Source organism: Balearica regulorum, chromosome 1 (assembly GCF_011004875.1).
Source record: "Balearica regulorum gibbericeps isolate bBalReg1 chromosome 1, bBalReg1.pri, whole genome shotgun sequence".
NCBI classification, from domain to species: domain Eukaryota; kingdom Metazoa; phylum Chordata; class Aves; order Gruiformes; family Gruidae; genus Balearica; species Balearica regulorum.
The window spans coordinates 3,088,821-3,107,242 of record NC_046184.1 but is presented as its reverse complement, the minus strand read 5'-3'; the positions used below and the strand labels follow the sequence as shown (position 1 = coordinate 3,107,242).

The window sequence follows — 18,422 nt, the reverse complement described above, 5'->3', positions numbered from 1 at the left end:
AACCTGCTTCCCACCTCATTTGACCTCTAGCTGGTGAAAGGTGAAGTGCAACAGAAAGATGTTCACCCAACTGCAAGGCTCCGGAGCAGCATGGGAAGAGAGACAGCACAGCAGCCTGTGACTGGGACGCACAAGTCCTGCATCTTTGATTTCACCCATGGAGGTAGTATCCAACCACTTGACACTTTCAGGTCATGTTGGACTCCAGTATCACCAGCCAAAGACTTTTACAGGACAAATGAGTGTCACTACCCAATGCCCACATAGATTCCCATCACCATCCCCTTTCAGGGCTGCCACCTACACCCAACATGAGCATCAATTGCCAAGTACACCACAGCTACCGAAATCACAGCTTTCCAAATGCTCCAGCCAGAAAACTGAACTACTCTTCAGGCATCTAAGCTGGCAACGACCTCTCAAAGAAGGACCGTATATCAATGTAGGACACAGACAACTGCAGCGTTCACAGACGTCAAATACAAATGGGAAGCAGTATCGCTCCATCACAAGTGAGTGAAGCACTCAGACTCCCGCTGATTTAGGAAGCTGTGAGTGGAGGCCAGGGCGAACAAGCCCCTCTTGCAGGAACCAGCTTCACAGCAGGAGCCAAAGCCTCTACAGCATGTTTTCAGAGCAGTCAAGTCCACTTGCCAAACAGTTGGGGAAAAAAAAATAAAATTAAAAAAAAACCCCGACTCTTTCAAAGCAGCAGAGGGAAGGAGAAGGAAGCAGAGTTTCCCTGCTGACATTCGCACAGAGCTGTCAGCAGCAGAATATCCTCCAGGAAATATCAAAACCTAGCAAGGTTTTTTCGTCTTGTGCATATTTAGAAACCCCCTCGCTTGGGGAAACAGTGAGGATCTCTGTCTTTGCCTGCAGATATCACGAGACTGCAAACCTGTGCATGGCAAACCCAGGGCTCTCTCATTAGCTCCAGCTCCTTGGATGAGAGGTGAGATATCAGAGGAGAAAAGGAAGATACTCCTCCCCACGTGGGTACATCATGGTATCACCAACCCACCCAGAGCTCTGTCATCTGTGGGTCTCTGCCCATCTCATGTACCCTTTTATCTTGCTCTTCCCCCCCGCCATGAAAAACTCCCATTTCATCCCTTTCTTGCCCACTCGGAGCACTTGAGAGCAATCCGGCTTTGTGGAAGGACCTGACACGCTGCCAGGCCCACCAGGATTCAGCTGCAAAACGGGATGAACCTTGCTCTGGGAAGGGATCTCACCCCACATGTGAGGGGGCAATGACTGCAGCAAGAAGAACCATCACAGCAATCAGCAATGATAACAGAGCGGCAGGTCTGGGTGTCCTCCAGGGTTACCTTACTGAAGCAGTCCTGACACTACCGTAGACCAAGGTGCACCTTCTCCAAGGCACGGGCTGACTCCTTCAACAGCTGTAAACAGCACTGTAGCATCCGACCGGAGAGCTGTCAGCCAGCTGATGGGACAGGGTAGCCACACGGCCAGAAACCAGCAGGAGCTCAGACTTGCCTGTACTTTTCAATCCAATTATTGGTGTGAGAAAGCCAGCCTTCCTCAACGCAACTGTGAGAGAGGCCAAAATGAGAATTGCAAATCTGAGCTCTCAGATCTAAAAATCTCCCTATGGTGTTTTGTCTCTGGATCCAAAGAAAGCAGGGTCTCGAGGGTTCAGGGTAATCCGGAGGGTGGTTCATGAAACTCATCAATACTGAGACTTTTCTACTAAATAGAGGTGATACCTGGTGGGAAGCGCTGGCCAGATTTCAGAGCTGTCTGATCTGAATGAAAACCTTCACCCCGATTGGCAGTCCAAATCTAAAAAGCCGTTCAAAGACCTCAAACTGATGGAATTTTATGAAAAATGAAATACAGGCCACAGAGTGAAAGAATTGTTTAAGCCAAATTTCTTTCTCTGCAAGGAATTTAGCATAGAAAAGGCTTTGAGAGAAATATTTTGATGGAATAAAAAAATTATTTCTTATGGAGAACTTTCAGATAAATGTAACTTACTACAAATAAACATTTCAAAATGGACAAAGAGCTTTGTTTCATTAGAAGTGCAATTCCTAGGGCTGTTCCCAGGTTGACATTTGTAAACTCAAATCGCCCTTTACACCTCCATCTTACACACAGAATAATTGCAAGTAAGTTGTATTTCTTTGACTGGAAATTATCTGCACAAAAACAATGACCCATGAATTAAATGCCTAGCGAAGGAACACAAGGAATTCTGAATACTGCCACGGTCCCTCAGTGATGACAGGTATTACTGGCACATAATTTGGCCAGACACACTCGAAAAAAAAATCCAAAACAAGCATACATACCCATGCAAAGCATCTCCATGGGTACATCTCTAGCTTTCTCCTGCCACTGGAGTGAAGACCTAAGCATGTAATGAGAGAGTGTGCAAAGGAAAAAAAAAAAAAAAAGCCAGTGGATTTCGGCATCTGGCTGTTTTACAGCAAAGTGGTTTGTAGGAAGCACGTACCCAGGAATAACTCCCATTCTTGATGGTTTACTGCGCTGTTTGTAGAGAGACAAAACAGACATTTGTTAAATTCGAGTGAGGCTTTTGTATCTCCTGAAAACAATCCCTAAAATTTCACAGGGGTGCTGATTGACTTTCAGCCACGGGTTTTGTTTGAAGCACTTCCCATCGTGCATAGGAGCTCTCTCTGCCAACGAAGCCCACCAGGCACCCTGGAGTATACTAACGCTGTGGCAACGTTTACCAACATGGTATGGAAGCACAGGGAACACCACGGGATGGCCAGCACAGAAGGTAATTACAGATACTAGGATCTGACCAAAGCACTGCAAGTTGAAATATTTCTCATTAAAGAGTACCGCAGGAACTTTAATGCCCACAAGTGGTCAGGAGCTGGTTTTCCATCCGATCTGATTTGTCTAGTTTAGCTGTTTGATATGATCACGCACCTCACCACCGCTGCCGCATTGATTTTCTCCAACACTTCTTTGAGCAAACAAAATATTTCCTACCCTTTGCAGGAAAGAAAAATGAATTATGGAGGCACACCAGAAGTTTCTGGTAGAGCAAAGAACTGAACCCAGCTGTCTCTCAACCCACTCATCCCTGGGTCACCATTCTCCATCCCCAAGACACCACCAGTGCCTACCAGGCTTTTAATCCAAGGGCACTAGTTTCTATACATGAGATATGAACAAGGGAAATTTTCTGTTCTGTAGTTGTGCATTTTTATCCTATTTATATCTTCATTCTGCAGGGCCAGGCTGTGATGTGGACAAGCCAGCAGAATTGGAGGGCATATTTCTGCAGCATATTATTCAGTGCAGTTTGTCTGCACATGTAGCTATGTGAATGAGGGAAGGTTGCAAAATGTATTTTGCCTGGGGCAGTGAAATAGCTGGGGCCAACCTTGTCATTCTCTTTCACTCACTCTTTTCCTACCCTATCTCTATCTTGGTTTTTCCTTTACTTTGTCTCTTTGTTGTCTTGGTTACATGGGCAGATTGCTGATATGCTGCTAGTTTTCATTTTAATGATATGTTCCTGTAAAGCACAATATTTTACTTCAGTTGTGTGTGCCACTGGATAAATTCCTTTGACATATGTGACATTTGTATATCAACTAACAGATATTGCTTTATGACTGTGGGTATTTTGCAGAGTATTCACGGATTGCATACATCAAAATCTGATACACAGTCTGCCACTTTTGTATAAAAATACACACACAGAGAAAAAGACTGAAACTGCAGGAAAAATAAGGAAAGTTTCTCCAAAACCATCTTGTAATTACTTGCAGTGAGTCTTCCAACAACTGAATAGATCCTGCTACCTTGAAGATAATCTCATAACTCCTCTCTTCATGCTATCCAAAATACTTCACAGTAGCTTGACCTAGTAGCTGCACTGCACCAGGAGAAATAGCAATACGTATCATGCATGGTAGGACCCAGCAAGCAGAAAGAAAAAAAAAAAAAAAAAAAAAGACAGCTCCTGGGCTTTGTCCACTGGTACATGGTGTTTCATCTAATCTAACAAAGCTTATTCCAATTTACCCATAGACGTTTTTAATTTTTTTTAAGTATAAATCAAACTTCATGCTAACATAATGGATTACACTGGAGTTGCAATACCAATGCAGTACTTCCCTTGATTCCTATTCAAAAGCACCTGATTGATGAGCTAGGATGGAAACCAAAGCTTCGAAAGGCCCATGAAGTCTTGGCAGGGGCCAAGGAGTGTCAAGTGAAAATCCTGAGTGCCAAACTGGCCTTGTGTGGCACCCAGAGGGGAAAACAGGCTCGTGTCCTGAGCTCAGATACCCTCAGGAGCCCTGGAGGAGAGTCAGTGATTGCAGAAGTCAGAGCAAAGATGGAGCTGAACCTGCAGGAACTGAAGGTTTCCAGGAGCCTGGATCAACTGGTCCAAAACAACCACACGCGTTCAGGGGAGCCCCATTTCGCTTTGCATTCTACCTCTCTTACTCAGCCGAGGAAGATCTCAGCCCGAGACTCCAGCTCTGCTCCGACACACAGACCCAATGCACTAACTAATGTAGGAAGAATATTCAGCACATTAGGAAAAAGGGAATAAAATGAAGCTTTCTCAAATTACATCAGGCAGTTCAGCTCCCCTCTTCTCATTCTTTACCCTATAAGGCTGTCCCCGCTCTTTACCACACTCCGTAAAGCACCAAGAGCTTTCTCTCCTATTTTCCTCTGTTAAAAGAAATTGGATCTTGTGACCTGCAAAGGCAAAGACAGAGCTGTGTCTGAGTTCGCTTCCTCTGAAGCCAAAGGAAAAAAAAACAAAAGCTTGTGAGTGCAGGGAAGCAGCAGTCATTTTTAACCGTTTAGGTCTTTTGGATATTTACCATTCAGATCTCAGCTACCCCATTTTTCTCCCCCCAAGAGACTGACTGGAGAACTAAACAGTTTATTATGATATAACAGATGACAGGGAAGCAAAACCTAATTAGTCAGGGGAGGAGATTATTTTTATTACAACTGTTTAAAAAACAATTTGGCTCCTTTTCCGCATGCCCGAATAGACTGTTAAAAAAGTAATAATAAAAAAAATAAATCTCTTTTCAAAAGCATGAGCAGCCTTTCCTCTGTTGAACAAAGCCAGAGACATTTGCCAGTGGGCAGAATCCTGTTCCCCTTGCAGACCTCTCTCAGCATGGGGGCAACGCCATCTGAATTTACAACCCCGATTTTCTTTTTAAGTGAAGAAACAGGTATAGGAACAAAACCAGATATTTCAGACCTTCCATAAGACCATCCGTGAACAAATTACTCCCTTTCTTCCCCCTATCTGCTCTGTCCATCTTATACAGAAGCCATAGTGGGTCACCTTTTCATACCACCTTCCTCTTGCCAATAAGAAGTTTTTCTTTGCAAAGGGAATTCAAAGAGGAATCAACACCCAACCCTCAAGATTCTGCCCATCCTCTTCTTCCAGCTTCTCACCCATCTCCACTGTTATGATGGTGCCACAGTGTAATATTTTGCAACACCCCATGGCCGTTCAGATAAACACTGCCAGACTGGCACACAGGGATTGAAATGGAGACGGTGCCCATCATTAACATGAGAAGGTCACTTCTAGAAGCCTCTTGTTGCCTTAAGAAAATCACAGGTAGATGATTCCCAGGTTCCACCTCTCAAGACTCTCGATTATTGCCTTACATGGCAAACTACAGTGCTACAGTCATGCAACAGCCGTATTTTTAGTGAGAATGCACAGCGAGGAGCATAAATACACTCTTTATTGTATTTGGGTTTATGTGGTGTCAACCATAAACATAATGCTCATTATCATTCAAGACACAGCTTTCTCTTGATAAAAATATTCTCCTTCCAGTACAATCACCCAGCCTGACCTAAACAGAGCAACCGCTAATCCCATGCTGGGCTCGTGGTGAAATCACAGTCCAGTCACATTGCTCTGAAGAAAGATCTCCAGAGCATGAATCCTCTTTCTTAACAAACTTCAGCTGCAGTCAGTTTTTCTCCAGCATGCACAGATACCCTGTGATCAACCACTTAATCAGAGATTGTCTGAACGCAAAAATATTCTTTTGGATGTAAACTGCATCAAGTCCGTTTGTGGCTGGGTCTGTGGTTTGACTTCAGAAACATTCATTTGCTGATGAACAAATTGGGAAGAAGGATTTTGTCCTTTCTTACATCAGCTCTATCCCTCAAGGGTGAAAAACAGTTTTTTGCCAACTGAAACAACAACTGCTATCCTCAAAATAGGTGATGGACCTTAGTATAAGGACTGCACTCACACCCAATGCAATACTGCAAATCTCCACAAGAACATGAAAATCTGAGTTAGAGGACCATGTTAGGTCTTACCTTCTTGAGCTTCCCACTCTTGGTGCCCACAAAAGCCAGGGAGTGGTTCTTGTAGACGTAGGCAATCACAGATGTCATTCTGTCTCCATCCTCGGTGAAAATGGGGAGCCCTCGCACCATGGATGATACTCCCAAGGGGGCATTCATATCCAGGCCACAGAAGTTGTCATCAATTGTTAACAGCTATAAACAAAAAGAAAGAGAGTGTGAAAAAACAAAGCCACCAATTCTTTAGCCTTTTGGCAAGATCCATCCAAGCAGGGACACCATTGCATAATGTGCCTATAATTCTTGCAGGCTGAGAAATCTATGACAAAGGCAGGACTGGAGAAATGCAGAGGTGGAAAAAAATTTGTCCAAAGTTGCATGATGAGTTACAGACAGAAGGAGAACTGGAAACTTGCTTCTCTTGAATGACAGCCCAGCAGGATACATTATGTTAAGCCTTTTTCCTACTGCTTTACCAGTCAGTTTTGCCAGTCAAGACCTAGCAATCAAAGACAAAGTCTCCTGAAAATGTCTTAAACATACCTAGTTCTGTCAAAAAAAAAGGATGCACATCATTCCCATGGGATCCAGAATAAGAACCACCAAGCTAAATCTGCACTGACAAATAAAATAGACTCTGGCCTGCCGTCTGGCCCCAAGACCCAACAGTAAGGCTCTCATCCAGGAAACATCAATAATCACTCCCTTCACACCACCAAATCCTGCAGTATCACCCACACTACATCTTGAAAATCACAGTCCCCCAAGGCCTGACCAGGCATTGTCTGGGAGAGGGCTGGTCAGCCCAGGTCAAATCTGCAGTAGGGACCCTGCTAAGGGTATAGATGGTGCCTGCACACACTCCCCATTACTGGGGTTAGTTTAACTATGTAGTCCTGGGTCCTCTTCTCACACTGTTGACCTGGGCACTTCATCCTCCTGGATCTCCCTTTCTTCTCCATGAAACGGAGATTATGCACATTTATCCATCTTACTGGGGTACTGTAACTCATTGAAGTTCTTTGGAGAGGAGGGAAGGTTTCACGGCTATTACACTAGCTTTCCAGCACTTGTTGGAGATACCCATGAACTCCCAGCAACCAGAGAAAAGGTCCTGTTCATTAATGCTGCTGCCTACGCTGTAACACCTATTGCATTTGAGCTCAACAGGCTTGTCATCACACAGATGCTCCACTGGGATCCTTGTGTATGAACACACGTTATCTCTGAGTGTGTTTCTTTGAACTGCAGGGAGTTATAGAAGTGCAGCAGCAGAACAGTACGGACAACTTTTCTACCTTAAGGCACCATCTGGACAGTAGGCAAGGTTAATACAGGTTGCCAATTTAAAGACCTCGACAGAATAAGTCAAATAACGATGAATCTCCAAATATCACAGTACGCAATTGCCAAAGCAGTTAGACTTTATTAACTTCAGTGGGACCAGTTACAGATTTGAAGTTAAGCACTCAAAATATTTTGCTGGACTAAGACCTATAAAGGCAATAATTAATTGTACAGGAAGGATGCCTAGTTTTCATATATTAGTAACAAAGGACCATGACAATTTTCTTTGTCTGAGCTCCCATCTTCCTGGAAGCATGGCTAGAATACATACTAGTCCTTGCTTGAGTTCACGAGCAGTAAAAGCCTGATAGTTGATTCATTTTATACTCACCCAGCAATTACAGGGAATAATTACAGATGGTTTTACTGAATGGAAGAATAATGTGTCCTAAATGTATTTATAAACACATAAAACAGCCATTAGTAAGGAAAAGCTAGCCTGAGCTCTGGCCTGCAAGAGTCATTAGTGTTTGTGGACTGCCCTTTCAGAGCTAAAACACCAGCTCAAAGAGCAATTACAGATCAGATCAACAGCCTCCATGAGCAGCAGACAGGATGTTGTTAGTCTACAATGCCAAAACAAAGTGTAAGATAAATCCAAGTTCCCAGATGCAAAGGCCAAATTCATCCAAGGTCTAGTACCACCATGCTGATGACCACACTTCAGAGAAGCAGGACAGCCCCGCTGACAGCATGACTTGCTAAAATTGCGTATTTCTGTGGATAATGAGAACATGTACAGTTTCATTACATAGGTCAGAATGGAAAAGCTGCAGCTTGATTACTCAGGAAGAACAAATGTGTTTGAAGCAGCGACACTACCCAGATCTTTCTATGAGACGCTGACGCTCAGAGATGAGCTAACGAGGGGAGTGGTGTGTTGGTCTGATGCAGAGCAACAAGGCTTCTGTTTACCAATTTGCTACCCAACACATCATTTGGTGTGCGATCCATCTTACATAGCTTTAGCCATGTGAAATCTTAGTAAGTAGCCTACAGTTGTCATCTAAACTACCTCCATCATCAATGGAGGAAAGGAGGTAGGTCAGAGAATGAGCCAACCAATCAGCCTTGTAATGCACTGGATCACCTTCCAATAGGGCCAGTTGATTGCAAAAGGACTCCAGATGATTCACTTAGCCTAACCATCTAACATTAAGCTATATCATACTTTGAACAGGAGACCATAGAATCTTTTGGGGTCCCTTCCAACCTGAATCATCCTATAGATGTAGGATCTGAGAAGAATCCAGATCTTGAAGTCAAGCCTACTTTGACCAGAAACTCTTAAGCTCTCAAATTAAGGCGTGACCAGCAGGTCGAGGGAGGTGATCCTGCCCCTCTACTCCGCTCTCATAAGAGTACTGCATCCAGCTCTGGGGGCCCCAGTACAGGAGAGACATGGTGCTGTTGGAGAGAGTCCAGAGGAGGGCCACGAAGCTGATCAGAGGGCTGGAGCACCTCTGCTATGAGGACAGGCTGAGAGAGCTGGGATTGTTCAGCCTGGAGAAAAAGGTGGCTCCGGGGAGATCTAATTGTGGCTTACCAGTTCCTGAAGGGGCCTACAGGAAAGATGGTGAGGGACTGTTTGTCAGGGAGTGTCGTGACAGGACAAGGGGTAATGGGTTTAAGCTGAAGGAGGGTCGATTTAGATTAGATGTTAGAAAGAAATTCTTTACTGTTAGAGTGGTGAGGTACTGGAACAGGTTGCCCAGAGAGGTTGTGGAGGCCCCATCCCTGGCAGTGTTTAAGACCAGGTTGGATACGGCTTTGGGCAACGTGGTCTAGTGGAGGGTGTCCCTGCCCACAGCAGGGAGGTTGTAACTAGATGATCTTTTGAAGTCCCTTCCAACCCTAACCATTCTATGATTCTATGAAATTAACATAATCTGTGTTTCAAGGCTATGATAAAACTGTATACGTGTCTCACTCAAACCAACGGCCTGACAGGCTGAGAGAAGAATCCTTTCAGACTGAAAGCAAGAAATTCCCAAACCTTCTACAAATAAGAGAAAGAGGACTGAGAGAAAGCCCTGCCTTCATCGTGGTTTTAAAGGAAAACAAGAAAGAGAAACAGCTTTCTTCACCACCAAGAGGATGAAAACCTTAATACTGCCAGCAGATGACTTACCTAGGGTGCAGTGTACAAAGCTCCATCTCAGACAACAGGAAATTATACCAAGAAGCAGTGAAACAGTAGCAATGGAGCAGAGCTAACACAGTCCAAGGCATCCTCCTTGGACACACACTCCCCTCCCTATAGCACAGCCAAAACCAGCTACTCCAGCTGAAGCACTTGGAGACCAGAAAGGACCCATGCAATCATCCACTCTGCCTTCCCACACAACCCAGCACCTCAAATCTCAGGCAGGAGCTGCCTGTGCTGTTTTGCAGGGAGATACAAGCTGCTTCTGTTTGCTCCCCAGACAGGTCTGAGTCTGCATGGCTGTAAGGATATAGCACTGAGCCCTCCATAACACGCTCTATCAACAGCCAGGATGCGTTAGCTAGAGAATATATGATTGCTGTAGATGTATATCAGAGCTCACATAGCCTGAGTAAGCTCTCATCTTCCTGCAAAACCCTAAGAGGATATAGACCCAGAGATCTCAGCATCAGGCACAATAACCTGTGGCTGATCTGCAGCACATCACCAACCTGTTGAGACTTAATTAATCCAATTGCCACAGGTTAGTTCCTCCTTGATCAGACTGGGCCCAGCTCCAGCTGAACTCAGACCTACCCTTAATGGGGCTGATATCATGGGTTTCCCTCATACAGACACAAAACTAAATTTAAGCCCATTTATTTCACCTTATTTCCCTGAGTTTATTTACAGAAGGACACATCCTTATAAGAAGGGCTTATAAGAAAGATGGGGACAGAGTTTTTAGTAGGGCCTGTTGCGATAGGACAAGGGGTAATGGTTTTAAACTAAAAGAAGGCAGATTCAGACTAGATATAAGGAAGAAATTTTTTATGATGAGGGTGGTGAGACACTGGCACAGGTTGCTCAGAGAGGTGGTAGATGCCCCATCCCTGGAAACATTCAAGGTCAAGTTGGATGGGGCTCTGAGCAACCTGATCTAGTTGAAGATGTCCCTGCTCATTGCAGGAGGGTTGGAACTAGATGACCTTTAACGGTCCCTTCCAATCCAAGCCATTCTATGATCCAGAGACCAGGGCAAGGTTGAAGAGTGAAATCAGCACTTTCTCTTACATGACACAGTTCAGATGAGATCTAGGACCATCGCAGCACACGCTAGCCTCTGAGACACACAAAGTGGTGTGTGAGGGCAGGTAAGGCCGTGATGTTCACTCACATGCTGTTGCGTGGCTGCTGGAGAAGAGTTGTGGTTTGCAACGTGGACAACCATTCTCCAAGAATAGGAGCGAGGCCAGCAAGCCACACACCACATGAAAACTGTTTTCATTTAACACATTTGGGTTATTTCCTCTGGGGATCATCTGCAAAAAAATACCATCAAGTGAAACCCTACAAATAAACATCACCCAGCTCCAGTGCAGCTGTGGCTCTCAGCTGCACACACGCCTTTGTAAAAAGAGAAATACAGTCATCTTCTTCAGCAAAGAGAAACACGTAAGGAAGTTTGGATTTATGATGAAAGGGTCAGGAGTTGCAAGCACAGGTTTATTTTCTATTCCAGACACTCCTAGCAGCAATATAAAGTAGCCACGTTAAACTCTCTGGAGCTTCTCTGCTTGGCAATTTCACGTTAATGACTTTCTAGAATGAAAGCGGAGGTGAGGACATGAATTCACTCTGCTTGCAACACTGCTGCCGCACCAGCTGGGATATCAGGGAGGGGCAAAGGGAAGATCTAAAGAGGCAGGAATAGGATCAGCAATTCTCACATCCTGAGCAGTTAAAATCTAACCCAGAAATTCACAGCACAGTCTGCAGGTAACTCAGAAGGGAAGGAGGACCTTGCGAATGAGACGTTGGACTGGAGTCAATTAGTTCATCATCCCACACCAGATTCCCACCTGCAAAAGAGAGAATAGTACTCACCACCCGTCTGCCCCAGGGAAGCTGCTAAACACAGGTTTATAAGGTGCTCTACATATCCAAAATATCTTCACGTGAGAATGACTGGCAGCTCCCAGGGTATAAATGCCTTCCCGAGTCCCCCCAGCTGCCTCTCCATCTTGGGCTGATGTGCAGGAGGAAGCCAGCTGATAAGAGGCTGTGGTCCGCTGCTGCTCCCTGTGTCTGCAGCCAGAGGGTTCATCTGCAGCCGTGACACCGTGGCCAAGTGTCACATTCACCAGTGAAATTGGAAGGATGTGCAAAAGAATGAGCCTGATTTACAGGAGGAATCTGGCAGGCATTTGCCTTCTCCAGGATTAAGCCTATCAAATAAATAATTAACAAATCCAAGCCCTCCTGGAGAGGATGGTTTTACAAGGCTGGTGCTGGCTCAGTCCCCTAGGGATTTGCTGCACCCCCAAAACCCCCAAACTCAGCAGAAGGGTTAGAGCTCTGATTACAACGGCTCCTTTCCCATCCTCATCTGATTCCCCAGCCGAAGCAAGCACTTTGGCATCGCGCAAATGGCTGAAGCACCAGATATTAGGGGGCCAGTGCAAACAGTGCTCATCATAAAAAACTGCAGTTGTCCCTTAAACATCTGCTTTAGCTATTTGCCTCCGAAACAGCCCCTGATAATCAAACACAGCCTAATCCATATTTTGGGAAAAGCTTTGATAAAGGATTAGCCATCCCTCATTCTTCCTTGCTTTCACTCTGGTGAAATCTTCCTCCCCAATCAAAGCACCAGAGCCTTTTTCCAGATATCTCAGCAGGCTCCAAAGCAATTCCACAGACTCACTGGGGATAAAGGCTCTCCAACGGCCAAGTCTTGCCTTTGATTTACAGCTAATATCTAACAGCCCTGTCTTCACACGGTGGCAGGTACTTGGCTTCTCACTCTTATTATCTCAGGCTTGGCTACGCCAGACGATGGAGGGAACGCACACGTTACAGCCGTCTGTGCTGCCAGCAGGGCCAGGGAGCCAACAGCAATAAGAAATCAACAGTAATATGCATTTGAGTCTTTGCAAGGAGATATCCAAAGTCTTTTCCATCACTTGACTGCAAGATCTTCTTCCTTCCTGACTGAAAGGACTGAGTGAGGGTGAGGGTCGGCATGTATCCTATTCAATAGGATATTTAAAAATCTAGAGATGGAAGCCCTAGGAAAATCTGTCACCAGGAACTTCTCAGTACCTGAAGAGATACAAGCTAGGAAATTTAGGGTCTAGATCACCTGGTGCAGGGGTGAACCATAAATCTCCACCCAGCAGAGCTGCAAATGATGGCAGAAACCATCACCCTTCAAACCACAGATCTTTAAACTTCAACAGCAGCAGTATGGTACCCAAGGCTTGTGCTTCTGCTGTTTGCTTGTGCATGTCCTCTTGATGGTATCAGCATGGGCTTCACTATTTGGTGAACTTCTGTTGACATGCTGGTTTTCCCTATCCCTGGCATTAGTACCTTGCCTTCCTTAAGCTGGATTGGCTCTGCCTCTGAGCTCCTGCAGTATCTCTGCTTCTGGCCATGCTGCCTCCAAGTCTCTCTTCTGACTCGTCTGAGACTAATGGACTTTGGTTCACCTGACCTTCTTCTCATGATCTGTGCTGTGAACTTTGTCAGAACCGTCGCTTTTCAGCCCGTTGGCTGTGTCCAGCTATGAGGTCCTAGTGCAGGATGGAGGCAGCCCCTCATGCCACATCATTCGCATAATTTGATGCCCGTCACTGCCCTCCCCATCACATGCATTCCTGACAGTGGGTCAGGAAAAGGCTGTGGGCTTGCCCAGCGAGCATCAACGGCTGTAGACCTTTGTCATCTGCAATTCAAAGCCACAGAGAAATTTTGTGGACAAAAAGATGGGAACCCTGGGCCACCAACCAAAGATAACGTAGATCACCAACCAGCCCACTCTTCAGCAGTTAGCCTGCAGTCTAATGACACACAAAAATACCCAGTACCGTTTCCCCAGGGGGCTCTGTGATATAATGGAAGTTGGATAAAGAGCCAGCATTTGGAAATACATTATAATTGCACACTGCTTTTCACTTGTGCAACCACAGCAATGGTTACTGCGCAATTACATGTCACCATATACAAATGACAGTGCAGTTACAGTAACTTTACCAATTACAGGGAAATTGCACCCACTATGCTAAGAGGTTTTCATTCAAACATAATTCAGGAGCACAAGAACAGAGGGGAAAGTTACTCAAATTGACTAGAACTGGTACAGACGTTTGGTTTTTAGGTCTGTAGTTTAAGCATCAGTTCAAGGACTGGTGTCAAGTTTCCAGAATGCTGCAGAATCTTAATGTAGTACAGACTTTTTATGCCTGCATTTATGTTCCTGCTGTACTGTGAGCGTAAGGCTTCCCAACAGTCTATACCATGTACCTCCACGTCGTAAAATTTGCAATTTCCTGAAGAGGAGGTTGCCTTTCTTACAGAGACCAACAGGTTTCTTCAGTCTTCAGGCCTTTTGCTCAGCAGAGCTGGCTGATTAGTAAGAAGTAATTGTTGCTATAAATTTAGCATCCTTTAAGTCCCAACTTTCTGAATGATTGGGGTGCCATAAGATGCGTTCAATGTACATTGCTTAGTGAACCCCTAAAAATTTTCTAGAGCCTAAGATTGAAAAATTTAAGCAATACCAGCAGTAAAGTTTGCTTTTCTTATTTCCTGCTGCAGACCCTGGAGATGCAGACCACAGCTTTCAGGGTCTGCTGACCCTGTGTCACAGGCACAGAGCTAGTGAGCAGCAACTGCAAATGCTCTTCAGCCCATGGCCTGTTCTCACTCTTGTTCTCACTTCAGCTATGCACGTTGCCTTGCTACTGGCATGGGACTGGTCAGCAGCAGCATTTCTGCTCTGGAAGCAGCACTGGGCTATCAGAGGGAAATAGTTTATGCCCCCATGAAGGAAAGTCCAGGATTGACTATCCAGAGAAGCACGTCATAGATATCAAGTGTGCAATAACGTCCTCAGCAAAACAACCTACTTGTTCTTGGTCTTCATAGAAGACACTCATACCATTACAAATGAAGATGCAATTAAGGATCCAGCCTGAAACACCAGCGGGTTAATGAATCTATGTTACTGGCAGATGGTGTACTGACACCAGCTTCACCATATCCCTCAGCTTCTACGTCAACTTCACCTCCAAGTGTCTGCCAGGAGAAACAGTCACACTATGTCAAGATAAACAAGGCAAGGTGCAGAACAGGCTCAGATACCTGGAAATATTTTTCAGTGCGATATTTACACTCTCTGTGTTTAGATATTGTAACTTCAGTGATATTTTAAGTCCTTTGGTTAGACCCCAAGAGACTAATATAGGCAGGGAAGAGGAACAGTACCTCCAGCAGCAATGCCGAGTGCCAGACTGACATAGTACAAACACTGCCGTTTATGGTGGTCTTCACATCCCACATCCCAAACATCATCGCTGTGTCCAGAAAATCTCCCTTTTGCATATGTCATTTCCACCCCCTCAAGAAATTTCCGGCATTACAATTACAAATCTCAGCATTAGCACACCAAGCCATGCAGCTGGGGTGAAAATCAGACCCCTGAGGTGTGTGGTCATTGAGGTTCATCCCCTCACAGGTGGAAACTATCTACAAACAAGAAGGACAGATGGGACCTGAAGAGCAGCAAATGTTGCCTAGAGAAGCTGTGGCTGCCCCTGTCTCCCTGGCAGTGTTCAAGGCCAGGCTGGATGGGGCTTTGGGCAACCTGGGCTAGTGGAGGGTGTCCCTGCCCCTGGCAGGGGGTTGCAACTGGATGGGCTTTGAGGTCCCTTCCAACCCAAACCAGTCTGGGATTCTATGAGTCTAAGTGTGACTGTAAAAGGAAGCTGAGTTCCTCTGCATTCCCATAAACTTCCCCTTGCTGCCTTAGAGGCTGGAGGATCGTATGGATGAGGCACTGAAGGATAAAGAGAGGAATATGATCCCTGTGGCTCTCAGCTCAGTGCTTTCCATGAGCTTTAAGAAATTCACTTAAAATTTTTCACACCCCAAAAAAAGAGATTACTGAGTGTGGAGACTCTGCCTTTGAAACCTCCATGGTCTATTGGGTAAATAAGCATTTAGGGATTTTTCAAAAGTGAAATATTGATCAAATAAGCTGCTAGAGCTCTTCTGTAAGAACATATTCCAGCAGCAAAGCTGTGTTACGCACCTGAAACACACTAGCACTCACTTCCCCCGGTGCTGTGGCAGCTGAGATGGGGAGTTAGAGTCCCCAGGAGAGCAAATCTTAGGTGAAAAGGGTTTTCTGTGAAGACAGAAAGACACCTTTGAGAGAAGAAGAAATGCTCACCAGCTGCTGCATTTTATCCTAAAGGATGTCACATTTCCATGATCAGCCAAAGGCTGTCTACATGAAAAATTCCTGGAAACATCAACTGCAGTGATGAAAGAGGTGTAAGAAGAGATTGGAGCTCTGTCCTCGGTCAGCTGTGTCCCGTAATCCTGAGCATCCTTGCCATTACAAGGGTTTCTCAGGCATGTCCATCTGATAGAGACACCTAATGAAGAGACATTCCCATCCCCAAGTTACAAACTCTCATGTCCATCTTCACCAGATGGACACAACGGCCGCATTGCAGGGCCCTTCCAAGGTCTCCACGATATCATTGCTGTCTGTTCCACGCAACATTGAAAGGTGTAGGAGCTTTCTCTTGCTGACCTGTCCTCCCTTTCACAGACAATGTGCCTGGCCCATTATCTCCCCATACTTGCTGGCAGCAGAATGGTTAAACCAGCATTTCTGGAGCATTTCTGGCAGCTGTCAGGCACCCCTCATTCCTATTCCAGTGACGCACACCAGCACCTTGCCGGATAGAGTCCAGCTGCCTCCCCTAAGCCGGCACCACCAGAGATTCTCCACTGAATCACAATTACTATAATTATTATTTTGTTACACAGGCAAAATTATCATTTGGGCTGCAAAGTGCCACACACACCAACAGCGCTATACAAATTAAACAACAACGCTGTTTTGCATGCAAGCAACACCTTTGCCCGGAGATCCCAGAGCCGCTTAAAAGCATTAATTAAGCCTCACCGCGGTCCTGCAAAGGTAAGCTAAGTGTTGTAATGAATGACATGGATGTGCTGTTGCCCTTCAGCATGGGGAAATCGAGAGAGCTCGGCTGGGTACGAGAGGCTCCACCTTGCTCACCAAATAATGGAGAGCCGTGCCAAGCTCCAGGGCTGCGCATCTCTATCAGGGATAAACCAAGTTGTGTCTGGTCCTATCATCTCATGGAAAATGAATTTAAAGAAGCTGGGTTATCAGTTTAAACAACGAACTAAAGCACTTGAGCCCTGAAAAGAAAAATCTCCCACTTGCTGCCTTTATCTGTGCAGATCTCTGTACTTGAGGAACTCAGAGCATTTGTGTCAGCCGAGTATAAATTCACTCAAGCCATTAAGCTCAAACTCCTCCTGCATCTGAAAGCAGGACTGTGCAAGCGGAAGGCTGCAGCCAGCCCTCCGAACCAGGGACACCATTACAATTACAGCCCTGTATTTCTTGGCGCGGGATCCCGACCAATAGCCCCAAACCCATTGATAAGTGCTGGGTCATTCCCTCATTAGGAGGAGTACATTTTTATTATTCCCTTCTGCACGTTCCCTCACTCTGCCTCTCCCACTCCTTCTCTGTGCCTAAATACGCGCCTGGCTAATATCGCTTGTTTACAGGATAAATCAGCTGAACAAATCCTATTATATTTTGGAACACTGACAACGATGGGGTAATGACATTGAAACAGGGAAAATACGATGTTGTTCCTACTGATCTAATGTCACCCACATGCTCTATCAGCTATGCCAGCTCCAATACTGCGTGGAGGAAACAGAGGTGTCTCTGTCTTTCTGCGGTGCTGCCATTTAGTTGCATGCATATCTGGCTGTCTTGCCCTTCCTGCATTTCAAGTACTTCTTTAAATATTTTAAACATTATTAGAATCTGCACCACAAAGCAGCAAACATTGGGGTTGCAATGTTTACTAGCTCTTTAATTTAAGCAACTGAGTGCTGGTGGCACAGGGAAGATGTTAGGTCCTACGTATCGTGTAGCTATCTGTAGGTGAGAGATGAACTAAGGTCTGCGTTTCAGCAAGAACAGTGAGGCCACACTCCTCCGGTTACTGACATTTATCTATGCAATAGAGCAGAGATGAAGAGAAGGATGGTTTGGTGGTAGATGTGTGCAAGACACCCAGGTGCTCAGCTCCATCCTGAACTTGGGTATATCTACCCAGCCAGGCCCACACCGGCTCTGCAAACACCACGTTTCATCCCAAAGCTGTTGTCACATCATTACCCAAAGACTGGGCCAGCACTAATAATAAACTGTTTCTCAAGAAAACTTACATCAAAAGCATATCCCACACTAGCACAGCCATGCAGATGCCAGGCTGAGAGTGTCTGAGGCAGAAATATGGTCAGATGAGCCTTGGACAGCTCTCTGTAGGACAATGGTCTTTCTCGTCTCCATCTTCACACCAGCCAGTCTTCAGTGTGGATGCTTCCAGCATCTCTATTCATCCTACCGAGTATAATGGTGACCCATATTTTCATGCAATTTGGCTAAATAGAGAAATGTGCTTAATTCAGGGGGGGAAAAAAAAAAAGTCCTATGTTATGTGTGTGCTGGAAT

The 18,422-nt window shown here is 45.3% G+C and overlaps 1 protein-coding gene across 2 annotated transcripts in view; it reads right to left on the bottom strand.

Moving 5' to 3' along the window:
* The window catches only part of PLXNA4 (plexin A4), a 454,032-nt gene that overhangs the window by 397,709 nt on the left and 37,901 nt on the right, over positions 1 to 18,422 (bottom strand). For both annotated transcript variants that reach the window (XM_075757480.1, XM_075757530.1), the window contains exon 3: positions 6,355 to 6,537. In XM_075757480.1, the coding sequence (XP_075613595.1) occupies positions 6,355 to 6,537 (183 nt within the window). The remainder of the gene's footprint in view (positions 1 to 6,354; positions 6,538 to 18,422) is intronic.